Source organism: Poecilia mexicana, unplaced genomic scaffold (assembly GCF_051168715.1).
Source record: "Poecilia mexicana isolate PSO_F unplaced genomic scaffold, ASM5116871v1 scaffold_22, whole genome shotgun sequence".
NCBI lineage: Eukaryota > Metazoa > Chordata > Actinopteri > Cyprinodontiformes > Poeciliidae > Poecilia > Poecilia mexicana.
In genome coordinates, this window is record NW_028263391.1 from 141630 (window position 1) to 156716 (window position 15087).

General features: G+C 45.2%; 1 protein-coding gene across 6 annotated transcripts in view; it reads right to left on the reverse strand.

Annotated features, from left to right (window-relative positions):
* arhgap5 (Rho GTPase activating protein 5) overlaps positions 1 to 15087 on the reverse strand; it is a 104809-nt gene that overhangs the window by 75141 nt on the left and 14581 nt on the right. For all 6 annotated transcript variants that reach the window (XR_015761924.1, XR_015761923.1, XM_088002425.1 and 3 more), the window contains exons 2-3: positions 4350 to 8269; positions 51 to 204 (exon numbers count right to left, since the gene is read on the reverse strand). Coding sequence is in view for 4 of the 6 variants with exons in the window: in XM_088002425.1 (XP_087858551.1) it covers positions 51 to 204; positions 4350 to 8060 (3865 nt within the window). In the remaining 2 variants the exon portion in view is untranslated. The remainder of the gene's footprint in view (positions 1 to 50; positions 205 to 4349; positions 8270 to 15087) is intronic.

The window sequence follows — 15087 nt, forward strand, 5'->3', positions numbered from 1 at the left end:
GCTGTAGATTAAAAAAAAACTGACCGAAGATGAGAAAATGAGTGGCTGACCTGTGCGTTCTATGTATTCAACACATTTCTCAATGAAGAGTGGGATGGGACGCTCTGAAGTCACCAGATTCTGCAGGCGAACGCCAAAGTAGTTGCTGTCCCAGGTTCTCCGAGTGGGTGGGTAAAGTGGCTTCGGGGGCTTGGTCGATTTGGGCTACAAGTAAAAGGGAGATGAGAATTTTCAGAAGCTTCTGGAAGGCAATTGGGTGAATAGGAATCAAGAAATACTAAACAATAAAGAAAGTAGTAACAACAAAACAGGTCAGTAAGGAACATTAAAACAAGAATGAGCGACAGAACAAATACATTTAGAAGGAAGAAGGTCTTTTAAAGGAGGTTGAAAAAGTAAACCGTTAACAGATGCAGAGAAAATGTTGAAAGTTTAATAGCAGAAGCAGAAGAATCTTATAAAGCAGCATAACAGCAAAAAGATATGTTATTATTAAAGCTACATACATTTTTAACATTTTGTGAGTATTTGTACAAGACATTGTGTACAATGGTATGTGTTGTTTAGCAGTATTAACAGATATGAGATAGGAGGAGCAATGGAGGAAGACAGGAGAGGTCAGGAGAATTCATGTTGATGTGATGACAGCTGGGAGGAGTTCAGTCAGGAGAGTCGCAAGGTGCTGAGCTGGAAAAAAGAATGCAGACTGGAATTTTTCTAGATTAGCACGATTTGAAAGCATACTTAATTTTTCAGGAAAAATTCCATTTTGCTTGGCAAAATTATTTACTTTCATAAATAATTGCGCAGTGCAGCCTGTTTTGTACATTTAGGATTTAATTTGAATCATTTTCAGATGAGAACAGAACAAGACTAAATTCCTTTTTATCATGCTGGTAACTTAGATTTCTCCATACTATTTTCTGCTCTTCTGCAATTGGCCAGGACAGTCAGTAGAGTTGTTCTTCATTCTCATCTGTTGATCTAAAAGCATCATAGTTCTAACAATGCTTAGTGTTCATGGCCATCATGTGGCACCAGAAGGCATTTCTCTGCTGATTTGCACACTGACTTGGCCCATAAATCTTCATCTTGGATTTGTCCATCAGGAAAAACAAAAACGTCAGGTGTATGAACATGCTTTAGCACTGATACACCACTGTATAGTTTACCTAAATTGGGGAGTATGTTTTCTAATTTTAAACCATGCATTTACCAATAAAACACTACATGTCATTTATCCATACATCCATTATCTTACAAATTTATCCCTAGTCAGGTCATGAGGGGTTCTGGGTTCGATTCCCGGCCCGGGGTCTTCCTGCACGGAGTTTGCATGTTCTCCCTGCGCATGGTGGGTTCTCTTCAGGTACTCCAGTTTCCTCCCACAACATTTTGGAGCTTCCTCCAAAAACATGACTGTTAGGTTAACTGGTCTCTCTAAATTCTCCTTAGGTGTGATTGTGTATGTGCATGGTTGTGTGTCCTGTCTGTCTCTGTATTGCCCTGTGATGGACTGGCGACCTGTCCAGGGTGTACCTCTCGCCTGTTGACTTCTGGAGATAGGCACCAGCACCCCTCCCGACTCCACTAGGGAGTAGAGACAAGGGTGTCAGAAAACGGACGGACGGACGGACGGACGGACGGGTCATGAGGGGTGCTGGTGCCCATCTCCAGTTTTCAGCAGGTGAGAGGCAGGGTCACCATAAACTTGTCACCAGTCCATCGCAGGGCAATACAGAGACAGACACTACAAACAATCATGCACACTAACACCTCAGGAGAATTTAGAGTACTTGGGAGAGAATACCTGGAGAGAACCTATGCATGCTTAGAGAAAGCATTCGGTAACACTTTGACAGGATGTGAATTAGACTGACACAACACTGTCATAAACATGACATAACATGAAGGAGTCTTTATAAATGTCTATGACTGTGAAGTGTCATTCGGTAAATAAAGACACTCAATGCAAAGTCACTCTAAAAGTTGCATTGAAAGTGCCAACTTTGCATTGAAAATTTGATTATTTGCAAAAAAATGCAAAGCTGACACTTTTAATGGACTTTCAGTGCAACTTTTAGAGCAACTTTGCATTAAAGGCGTCATTATTTACCAAATGACACTTCATGACAACAGTCATAGAGATTCATAAAAACTCCCTTTATAACAGGTGTTATGTCATGTTTATGACAGTGTCATGTCAGTCTTATGCACACCCTGTCAAATAAAGTGTTACAGAGCATTCAAACTCCATGCAGAAAAACCCCAGGCTGGGATTGAAACCCAGGAGTGCAGTGGCACAGTACTACCAACTGCGCCACAGTGCAGCCTTAATTGTCATTTAGTCTGACCATTTCATATTGATAACTGTAGAGACATTTCTCAGACTTCTTTACTTGTTTTGCCAATGTATAATTGAATCTGTGCTTTTCCCGTTTTGTTTTTTTCACATTGCTGCTAGAAAAATTTCCCTACAGAAACAATAATACAGTGATACCAATACCTAACACATGCTGGTTAAATATATAGACTTTATGCACATTATATTGATGAATGGCTGTAATACAGATTACGGTTTTGGTAACAGAATTGGAAGAGACAATGCTACCAAAAGAGTCTTTGCCTTGGGGTCAGTCAGCTTATGAGATGAAGATGAAGTACTGCTGGAGAGGGTGGAGGAAACAGCAGGAAAGGCAAAGTTGTAACTGTTGCTGAAGCCCAAGACCTGCAACCTTGCTCCTTATCAAGACACAACCTTTTGAGTGTTGGCCCTAGTTCAGTTTGAGCTTGTGTGCAAGTGACATCTCCTTGTAGCCCAGCACAGATGTTATCAGAGGACAGAGAGCCTTTAAGGGAGCAGGGTTGTTGAGTCCTCACTGGCTCTGAAGCAGAGCTGGGAAGGTGGCTGGCACATGACCATGGCCTGCCGTGGGTCGAGTTCAGCATGTAGAACCATTTAAACTCGCTCCTGGCTCACTTGACCCTGGAGCAGCACCTGGGGTTTAGAGGAGTCACTGCTTTTCGTTTTGACATGCCCAAATTGTTGATCTAGGGGGCTGAGAAGTTCCCTGGGCTTCAGTCTTGGGAACTTCTTTCCAGGAAGAGTACATCTAGTTTCCAGGTCCAGAGGAAACTAGATGTACTCTTCTCTCCAGGAAGAGTCCTGCAGCTTCTATGCAGTGAAACATGTAAGAGGCCAAGGCCAGGAGGAGGAACCTTACCAAGTCGGCAATAGAGTAGTTACACCTCTCCACATTGATGTTCTTGCAGCTCTGAGATTTCCTTCAGATGTTTCTCCCCAAGTCTCTGCAGTTCCCTCTTTATATATGAATTCTCCATCTCAGAATCATCTTCTGTGCTCACCACAGAGAAAAGTACGATGGTGGTGGAGGTTGTATCCACCAGGGTGTGCAGGGGAGGCAGTGCTGGTCCTGCACTTCTGCTTCATGTCCCTTCTGTTGGTCACTTCAGGAGGAACAGAGATTATCTTAAATCAACCTCTAGTTCCAGAGTAGGTCACAGAGTGAGGAACGTCTTCTTGACAAAGAGGCATAAACAGCAGAGTCACTCAAAAGAGTCACTCAGGCTGGCCATTCTCTCACAAATTTGAAGGAACTGTTCTCCTGCCCAGTAGTATTGATCCCCTATTGGCCCCAGGGTGCTGTTTCCTGACCCTCCAGTGGTGCTGTCCAGGTCCAGAGGAAACTAGATGTACTCTGTCCCAGATCCCGGTGTCTCTGTTGCACTTAGTTTCAACAGTTTGATGGATACATGGGAGCATTATTCCTGGTAGAGCATGTACCTGAGTTTTTCATCCAGAGTCTTAATGGTGCTGGAGGTATCTTTTAACAAGTTTACTGTAGTGTAGGCCATCAACAAGTGGTACAAGCCCAAGTTTGCATACCTTGTGACTCCCAGTAGCTATTAGATGAAAATACTATAACATGCACTAATACCCAAAGATTACCGTGATTTATGCAATGAGACATAAATCGAGACATGCAATGTCTCGATTATGTGCCAACATATGTGTACATCATATGAGAGTACACATATGATGTTATGTGTACTCTCATAACATCATAACACAGATGTATTCAGTGCTTAGGATAAATATGTTAAGATTTTGAGTAAATTTGCTTCTGGACATCTAGTATGAATCTAGCTCATTAAGGTGACTAACCTTTTGTTTGTTGGGACTAGTTTTGTTCCCCCATTTTGATACAATAAGCACTGACCTCCCTGTTTAAAGTTTTGTTCATTTGTTATCATTTGTTATAAAACCAATAAAAACTTAGATGAAAAAAAAGATTGTGTGCCAGTGTTGAATAATAGAAAAGACTCACCTTTTTCTGGTCCTTCTGTGTCTTTGATGTCTTCTTCTTCTTCATCTTCTTATCATCTTCAGGATCAGAGGTGATTGCAGGATTATCTATACCAATCTTCCATGGGTCAGCTGGGGAGAGAAGAGGGTCTTCCTCACTGCCTCTATGGGCTCTTCCCTTTTTCTTTTTCTGTGTGGCAGGGCAAAACTCTTCACCATCACTATCAGAATGAAATCGTCTTTGATAGGCCTTTGTTTTGCTGAAGAGGATCTTAGAACGATGCTTGTACTTAGATGGTCGCCTCATGGCTTGAGACTTTCGATCAAATCCGTTCTCCTCATCTCCTCCTGAATGGAGGAATGGAGGTGTAATTTTCACCAGACGGCTGTGCGCGTCTTCAGGTACAACATAGATGTTGTCACTGTGGAAACCTCTGGATCTAACCAGGGTGTCAACAGGCTCTGCATAGTTGTCTGAAGCTTCCACATCTTCAGTGTGTGAGACTGGGCCACGAGGCATCCTGCGATTGCTTCGCATGCCTGCCTCAATGGTTTTAAGCAGGTTGGGGTCGAGCTTCTTTACATTAGGCTTAGGGAGCACAGGTTTAGGTCGGACTGGTGGGGGCACTTTGTGGTTGCGATCGTGGTCTCCGGCAGGTGTGCTGTGAACGGGGTACTCATTTCCCTCTAGATCAATCCTGTACTTTGCCCGCTCACTGGGTGTAGGCAGAAGTTGCACATCATCACCAATTGGACTGTAAGGTGGGGGGGCCTCATTATCATCATCTGATTCAGGATAATAAGCGGTGTAAGCTGGCAAATGACTATGAGGTGATGTGGGGAAAACATCTTCACTGGTGGTGCAGTCGCGAGTGGAGCTGTCAAGCAAGAAGGCCTTCTCAATGTTTGGCTTTTTTTCTAGCACTTCGTTGAAGAAGGGTGTAAAAACCTCCGTCTGCCGGTGATACTGTGACAGGGAATAGAGTGCTGTGAACTTAGCAGCAATCTCTGTGGCAATGTGCTCCCCTTCAGTCATGAGCTCCTTTATGGCATCACTCTCGAAGAAGTCCGCCTGACTGTCTGTTATCGCCACCATCTGGACGGGGATCACATCTTGAACTTCAGCCAAGAATGCCCGTAGGGTTGCCATTGATGCCTTGCGCTTGGCAGAGTAGACCAGAATATAGCCATGCACAAGTTCATCCTTCCGGACACCAATAGCTGAGTGGTAAGAGAGTATAGTGACTTGGATCCTTTTCCGGTTGTCCCCAATAATCTTATCTAGTATGAGTGTATTGTTCTGTCCTTGCTGTCCTGCACTACAGCAATGTGAATCTAAGAAAGGTGAGAGAATGAGGTCAACACTAAAAGGGTCCCAACACATAGCACACATGACTATTCTAAGATCTGTCTCAGCCATGTCTTTAATACACGGTAGGGGTGCCATGACATCCAAGTTATGCTTAAGGCCTTCCAGCACTGCCCTGAGCCCCTGCTTAATTTGGAATTCTGTGAATTTCCTTGGAAAAGCTCCTGAGGGAATGTCAACAAAGGTACACTGCAACTTGTTTGCAAGCTGCTGGCCTTGGTGCCTTAGAATAGGTATGTTTTTGCAAACATTGTCTCTCTGACTTGAAAGAATGAGAATAAAAGGGAGTGGCTGAGCAAACTGATCTCGTCTATTCTGTGCTATCTCTGCTCTGATCCTACCTATGCAATCACCAATACAGTTGAGGGACTCAATAGAGTTAAACACACAAAAGCAGCCATGAGGTTTGAAAGTGGCAACCCATGTGTGGCTGAATAGGAGAGTGGAGTTAACATCCACAGGAAGAAGCTCTAGTTCATAAATTTTACCATCAAGCGTGTACTCATCATCTGTGGATTGAGCTCGGATCTCATTTGCTAGTTCCTGTGAGAGCCCATCTTTTCCAAGAAGGCATAGGTTGATCTTATCAATGTTGGCACTGGTATAGTAGAGATTTGAGCGTCCGTGGTCAAGCTGTACCAGCCTGTTGGCCAAAACCTGCTCTACTTTCAGATCTACACAGTTCTGTCCACTTAAGCACGTCTCCTTAGTGGGATGGTAGACAAACCCAATGTGTTTAAGGAGTAGCGACTCTCTATCTGGGGCAAGTTTCTGCAGTGCTCTGTACCGGGGCTCCTCATTTAGTACACTGTGAATTTCTGTCATCTTGTCACAACTGGGAGTTGCATTAAGATCCAAGTCATAAAACAGCTCAGCGTGCTCAAACAGCATTTCCTGAAAATCCTCTTTGGCCTTTTCAACTATTTCCTGCTGGTGCCTACAGTAAACATCTTTTCTGTCAGATTCAGTGATGTACTTGTAGGCCTCATCTTCCATGACAAAGCACATGACCTCCTCCCATGGTTGTCCTGGACTAATAAAATGAACCCTTTCCAGAGTTTTCTTGAACCTATCTTTCATCTCCACCCTTCTTTTCTCAGATAGCAAGTGCTGGACATGGGAATAGTAAATTCTCTCCCCATCAGGAGTATTAAGGAGGTCGAAGGGTATTCTACGATCACTATTATCAATGTGATCTGACTCATCCCATGGTGTATGATCCAGTACCACAAACCAACACTGGAAATCTTGCCGGTTTCGGATTATAGTCTGTGCCTCAGGCCATGACAGGTGTTCAACTTCCTCCAGGCTACAGAAAATATTGTTAAGGGTTTTTGGAAGTGTTACTAAGTACTCTTCCCGCCGGCGTTTGATGTGCTCCTGTTTCAGTTGTGCAATGTACTTTGTGAACATGGAGCGAGCTTTTCGAGATCCCTCTAGGGTGATAAACTCATCATAGTCTGGCTGACCTTTCAAGTTATTTATGACTGTTTTCCACGTAATATGATAGTCCCTCACTGTTTGCACCATGAGCTTCTCAAATCTTTCTGTTACTGAGGCAGCGAGCTGTCGATGGACTTTATAGGCATCCTGGTATGGTATAGTTTTAGGCTTTCCTCTTGTTTTATCAATCTGCTGGATAAGGGTATTGAAGCAGTGCTCTACGTTGACATTGAAACGTGCTGATGTCTCAATTAACATCAAATTCTTTTTGCTGGCCACAAAGGTCTGCAGATCCCTCAAATGCTGGTCCATATACTCATCACACTTTGAGGCAGCAACAACAATAGGTTTCTTTGACTTAATGATTTGTGAGTAGAGGCTGTTAATGAATTTCATTTGGTCATCAAATTTCCTATTACAACCCTTACTAACATCAACACAAAGCACAAAGCCATCAATGTTCAGTTTCCCATCAGGCATCTGCCTCTGGTCAAAGTCCTGCTCCAAGCCCAGCTGGTCAGTGCAGATGTACATAAGCTTCTCTGCTGACTGGAGCTTAGTTGCTGCAGCTCGTTTGGTATATGGCTGTAGATTTGTACTTCGATGTGGAAGAAATGTTTGGTCATCAATGAACTCAGTTTGTTCAATGACTTGGATTTTACAGTCCAAACCCTCCTCCCCCCGAATGTTCACCTCCCCCCAATATAGGAAGTGGTCATTGTTGACAACACGTCCGCCAAAGTCTATTGTACTGAGCACTGAGGTGTGCTCAGAGTAGTAATTGTCTGCATCTGGGCGCACATATCGATTGCACAGGCAGGACTTGCCCACTCCACAGTTGCCCTTTTCTTTTTCAGTCCCAGAGAGGCCAACCACACTAATGGAAAATGTCAGGGAGCGTGCATCCTTATTCTTGGCCATTATATACGCCCACTCATTGCTAACTTGGTTACTATTAGGAAAAATAGATCAAGATTTCATTCCAGTTCAGTTGCTCAATGGGTCAGGGCTCTGGAGGTTTTCATTTTCCCTGGGTTTTACTCAATCTTTTCCTTCAAATTTCTTTCACTCCTTGAGAGACTTTTCCGTAAGCCGGGTTAAAGCATCCATTGCCTTCTTTTATCACCTTCCTGAAAGATATGAAATTTGAAAACAATCAGTTAAAACCAGGCAAAAATGAATAAATAAATAAAACATACTAACAAATACTAACAAAAACACTTAGACATGTTTTTCCATACTTGGATCTGATTACATCTGTTGGAAACATGAACATTTCAACTTAAAAACTAAAAAAGTTGTCAAACATCTTTACTTGGATCCAAAAGTCTTCTAAATTCTAAGTTTTAATTTTTGCTTTTTAAAACAAAATTAATTTGTAAAAAGACCTCCTGAGAATGAGTGGTAACATCAATCATTCCAAGAACAATGAATATCAGAAAAGAGAAAATGGAGTGCTTTCAACTAATTTGTGCTGAGACAAGATAGAAATGGAATGCAGTCTGGGCTTTTGACTGCCACTGACCTAGAAATGATTGGCTTTGCTGTGAGAATGAAAGATAAATCCATTCTGATTTGTTATTATAAAATAACTAGTAAATGTTATAAGTAGCCTTGGCATATACTTGTGAAAACAATCTGTGTCTTCTTCATTGTCACTCAATATTGGAACTCTAAATGTCTTATCAGTAGAATGGAGGACCACCACAGTGTACCGCGACCTTAACAAGCTAAAAATAAATGCCATACTGTCGCTGAAACAGGCAGAGCTGGATGCTCTTTGAGAACAGGAGCTATACTGCCTGCGGTACTGACATCACCGATCCGACCGGACCCATGGAGGTCCGTTGTCGGTGGTAAAGTCCAGTGTCACTGTTTCCACCACCACATAAATTCCACCATAAAGCACAGCTGATGCCGAACCAGATACAGCGCTATAGATGCTGGGAGAAATGTCAAAGACAAGCAGCGCTAATGGAGCTATTAGTACTGGAAATGCTATTGGAGCTAGAACACCGGTACCGAATGTGAAACCTCTACAACACCGAACGAAATGTTTATTCGTCAACAGCCGGACACATAGCTATAGAAGTTCTTAACAGATCACACAGTCCAACCAGAGGTAAATGTCATTCATTGTTTCATTCACGAAACTGAAGGCAGCAGCAGCAAAACATCAGCAGCTCCTACAGCCAACTCTGTCCTCTTCCTCTGTTTGGTCCTCATAACCTGTTATTTCTAGCAAAGGAAAGTGTGATTTTCTCTGTAGATGTCCCCTTTTGTCTTTTTCTCGCAGTGACCTGATGATGGTGCAGGAGAGCATTAGTTTTAGTCAAAACAAGCTTGTTTTTGGACGTGCAGTGCATGGGCCGCTTAAATTGTTGCATGATGCTGTGGGACCTTCACAACCTCCGAGTAATTTAATCGACTATGTCAATGGTTTTAGACGTCGTTTGTATGTGAGGGTGGAAATGGCTATGGGAAAGTTGACCTCTTCTCAGGAGAAAATGAAAAGCATCGATGAACGTCAGGTGTGCTTTTGGAGTCCTAGTGGGTACTCCATTTTTATGTGGGAAGGGGGTGACGATCCCCTCCAGTCCAGTAGGTGTCATATCCACTGAGATGAGTGCTGTGAGTGTGTGTCTCCTATCTTCTCTCCTGCAGGGTGTGTCAGACAGGTGTAGCCAGCTGGAGCTCATCATCCTATCAGGAGGAGCGGTTAAATAGGAGCTGGATTCTGGTGGCAGATGCCAGATGGTTCTACGTATCCAGCGAGTCCTCGTTCCTGGTCCGAGAAAACCCTTTTCTGGTTCTGTTTCCCGCCCGGTTCCCATCAGCTCATGCTGATAGCCGTTTCCCGTCTCCTGCCTGGCTCCGTCCTATCCGCCCACCTTCGCTGCTGGATTGCTCCCGGATCAATGCGCTCGCCTGCCTGTCCACCCTCCAACGGTCTCTCAATCTCAGTGGATATACCGGTTCCCCCCCAGGACCAACTCATCTCCACCAACAGTAAGATCTGCCTCTTCTCTGTTGCACATTGAGCTCCCATTCAGACGACGTGTTCATAACTCACCTTTTCCCACCAGAGCGAATCCCCGATGGGTCCTCACCTCCTGCCTGTTGCCGTCCGTTCACCTGTCTGTCCCAGCTGCTGGTCGAAAATAAACTTCAGACTTACCTTTGCTTGTGTTGCGTTTGTAATTGTCCTGCACCAGAGTCAGGTGACCAAACATGTCAGTAGGGGCCTCTATTTTTCCTCTTTTCAGGAAGCAGATGGATGGGCTGCTAATTGAACACACCGGGCTGATGATAAAAGCCCGGCCAGCCAGTCACTGGCCTGCTTGCTTGACCTCCGGATCAGACCGGAATGGGCAGCAACATTGGTTCATGCTCCTCTCAGATTGGCTGTGTAGTCCTCCAAGAGCTATATATTTTTTGTATGAATAAATTAATGTTTGTGCAGATTTGCTTCTCTGCCTCCCATTTTTGTGTCACGCCTTTGAGCAGGGCATGGCACAGAAAACTGGTTTAAATATTTAACAAAATTCTTCAATAAAGAGACAGAGAGTTAAAGGACGAATTAAGTTTTAAAAAGACTGTTTCATTTGAGGAAATTTTACATGATGGAATCAGGGTCGCAACTACATATTATTCAGGTGGATGCGAACACATAAAAGCGCTCAAAAGTGCATACCTAAACGCTTTAAACCAGGGGTCCCCAAACTTTTTCCTGCGAGGGCCACATAGCTGTTCCTTTCTCTGGTCGGGGGCCGGTCTTAGTTTTTGGAGAAAGAAACCTTAGAAAATTCTTGTGGACGGGGGGGGGGAGCGCGACGACACATTCGTGCTTTTAGATAGATCTTTACCCAGAATGCAAATGGAAAAAACCGTGAGTGAAACGGTGACTGGGACTGACTAGTATATATTCCATTGAGGGAAAGTTAGTTTCACATCTGCTCAAGAGCCCCCCTGGTGGTTGAAGAAAAATCCACATATAAACCGGAAAATACAATATATGAAAAAAAACACTGAATGCTCTCTGGTATGAGGGGCCGGACCAAATGACGTGGCGGGCCGGATCCGGCCCGCGGGCCGTAGTTTGGGGACCCCTGCTTTAAACAATCCCATTAAGTTCATCACTAGATGAACCCGAATCTTAGGAGGACTTAATAAAACTGTCCATACGCTTAGATAATAGGATTCGAGCCTATTGACTGTGCAATAGATCTGCTACCCGAGGCTCCTTTGCCCAACAGTCGACTCTACAACATCTCCAAACCTGAAAGGGAGACCATGGAGAAATATATACAGGAGTGGTTAGCAGCTGGCATCATCCGCCATTCCTCCTCCCCTTTAGGGGCTGGTTTTTTCTTTGTAGGGAAGAAAGACGGCTCTTTAAGACCTTGCATTGACTTCAGAGGGCTGAACCAAATCACTGTTAAGAACAAATACCCTCTGCCACTCCTCTCCTCTGCCTTTGAGCCAGTTCAAGGGGCCAAGGAGTTCACAAAACTAGATTTTAGGAACGCCTACCACTTACTCCGCATCAAAGAAGGGGATGAGTGGAAGACGGCCTTTAAGACTCCATTAGGCCATTTTGAGTATTTAGTGATGCCCTTCGGTTTAACTAACGCACCAGCGTGCTTTCAGGCTCTCGTTAATGATGTCCTAAGGGACTTTCTGAATGTGTTCGTGTTTGTCTATCTCGATGACATTTTGATTTTTTCTAAGAACTTACTTGAGCACAGGAACCATGTCCTTCTGGTGTTGCAGCGCCTCCTGGAAAATAAGTTGTTTGTAAAAGTGGAGAAATGCGAGTTTCACCAACCATCAGTCTCCTTCCTGGGTTTCATCCTAGAGGGTTGACAGGTCAGACCAGCGGAGGAAAAAGTCAAGGCAGTTTTAGAATGGCCCACTCCTACAACCCGAAAACAACTCCAAAGATTTCTTGGGTTCGCCAATTTCTACCAACGTTTTATTCGTAATTATAGCCAAACTGCCCAACCCTTAACTGCTCTAAACTCAACCAAGACTCCATTCAGCTGGACCCCTGCAGCTAATGAAGCCTTTTCCAGGTTAAAAAGCCTTTTTGCCAACGCGCCTGTTCTCATCCAGCCTGACCCCACCAAACAGTTCATTGTCGACGTGGATGCTTCAGATTCAGGAGTAGGAGCCGTTCTCTCTCAGCTCTCAGAAAGTGATCACAAGACTCATTCGTGTGCCTATTTCTCCCGCAGACTGTCCCCCGCGGAGAGAAATTATGATGTTGGGGATCGTGAACTACTTGCTATCAAATTAGCATTAGAGGAGTGGCGACATTGGCTCGAGGGTGCTATTCTCCCTGTCGTGGTTTGGACGGACCATAAAAATCTAGCTTACCTCCAGTCAGCTAAAAGACTCAATCCTCGACAGTCACGTTGGTCTTTATTCTTCTCTCAGTTTAACTTATCCATTTCTTTCCGCCCAGGATCCCGTAACGTGAAGCCAGATGCCCCATCCAGACTTTTCTCTCCAGACGTCTCTGAGAAGGAGCCAGCCCCCATTCTACCTCCTAGCTGTTCGGTTGCTACGGCAACCTGGGAGATCGAAGATCTTGTTAAACAAGCACAACAGTCTGAGCCTGATCCATGGACCGGCCCATCCAACAAGATGTACGTACCTACAGCTATGCGTGCCCGTGTCATCAGTTGGTTACACTCCTCGAAGTTTTCTGCTCATCCAGGCATCAGCAGAACCGTAGCTCTAGTTAATCGACGTTTTTGGTGGCCGTCCGTCCAAAAGGACGTTAAAGATTATGTCTTAGCCTGTCCCATTTGTGCTCGGAATAAGTCCTCCCATCAGCCTCCCTCAGGACTTCTTCAACCCTTACCAACTCCCAAATGGCCCTGGTAGCATATAGCTGTCAATTTCATCACCGGACTGCCTGTTTCCAAAGGTATGACCACTATTTTGACCATTAGTGATCGATTTTCTAAAGCTTGCCACTTAGTGGCTCTGAGAAAACTTCCTTCAGCCTTTCAAACAGCTCAACTCCTAGTTAAGCATGTGTTTAGATTACATGGTATACCTCTGGACATCCTCTCTGACCGAGGGCCACAGTTCACTGCTCAAGTTTGGAGAAATTTTTGTTGTGCTCTTGAAGCAAAGGTGTCACTCACCTCTGGTTATCACCCACAGTCAAATGGTCAAGTCGAACGACTTAACCAGGAGTTGGAGACCACCCTCAGATGTCTGACCGCCACCAATCCGGCCGACTGGAGCACTTACCTCCCCTGGGTGGAGTATGCACATAACTCCCACGTGTCCTCTGCCACTGGGTTGTCCCCTTTCCAGGTCTCATTAGGTTATCAACCCCCACTGTTCCCGGCTGACGAAAAGGACATCTCGGTCACCTCAGTCCAGCACCACCTTCAACGGTGTAGGGTCATCTGGAACAGGACTATCACTGCCCTGAACCGCACCGCTGAACAAAATCATCGTTGGGATGACCGTAAGAGGAGGGCTGCCCCTACGTTTGTTCCTGGTCAGAAGGTTTGGCTTTCCACAAGAGACATCCCCTTGAAATCAATGTCCAAAAAGTTGTCCCCTCGTTTCATTGGGCGCATTGTTGGCCCATCAGCGGTTCGTCTGCGACTGCCATCCTCACTTCGTGTCCACCCCACGTTTCATGTTTCTCAGGTTAAACCAGTCCATTCCAGCCCCTTGTGCCCCCCAGCTGGGCCCCCTGACCCCTGGACATTGATGGTCACCCGGCTTACTCGGTCCGCCGGATTGTTGACTCTCGGAGGCGTGGGCGGGGTTGGCAATACCTGGTGGACTGGGAGGGCTATGGTCCTGAGGACCGTTTATGGGTGCCAGGCTCATTTATTTAGGATCCGTCCCTTATTTCTGATTTTTGTTCTTCCCAGTCCCCTGGCTCTTCTGGACCGCCAGGTGGCGGTCGTTGAGGGGGGGGGGTAATGTTGGGTTCCAGGGTGTGGGGATTAGTTTGGCTTCCTTTTCAGTTCTTCGGCAGTCCACCAGAGGGACTGCTGAAGAACTGTCCCTTCGGCAGTCCACCAGAGGGAGCCATTGAACCACTCTGCTGGAGAGGGCGTGCCTGCAGGCTCAACTATCCACACCTGAGGGGAATTATCCAGAGGAGTATATAAGCAGAAAACAGCCAACACTTCCTTGCCAGAGTGTTTGCCAGTTTTGGTACTCTAGCTCCTCAGTGTGTTTAGTCTAGAGACGTCTTGTTTTTTGATCCGAGTTTGTTCAGGCCCTCACCCCGTTTCTTGTGGCTCTTCCTCAGGAATCCTTTGAGACCTTTGGAGTCTGTTTCCTCAAGTCCACCAGCCCTGAAGAAACCTTTTGTGACGCCTCGCTGCTCCTCCGTGGTGACAAATCTGACCTGCCCACCCTCCAACGTCGGGTTAATCTCCAGCCAGCCAACATCAGCTTTCCCCTTCATCTGGAACCACATTCCTCCGCCCATCATCCTCCACTTGCTTTTCAAGTAAGAACAGAGCTCACGGCCATTCGTTGACTCCCTTCTCATCCCCTGTGAAACCATTAACCTCTCTCTTCCCTTGTGTGCAGACGCACCCGGACTCTGACCCGCTGACCCCCCTAGCCGTGTTTCTTTGTTTGATTTTTGCAATAAACATCTTTTACTTCCATCTCTCTGTGAGTGTTTCTGCATGTGGGCAAAAAACATTAGACCAGTGATTCTTAACCTTTTTTGAGGTACCGAACCCCCCAGTTTCATATGCGCATTCACTGAACCCTTCTTATCCCCCCACCCCCGCGCCGACATACAAAATACTTTGCGGTATTCTGATTTAGTAATGCAATTATATTAGCTGCGTTACCACCCCCACGCCACTAGAGGCAGTACCAACCCCGAAAAAGATTTAGAAGTACACCGAAAGCTCCAGAATTAGGTAAAAACAGTGAGCTTTGCTAA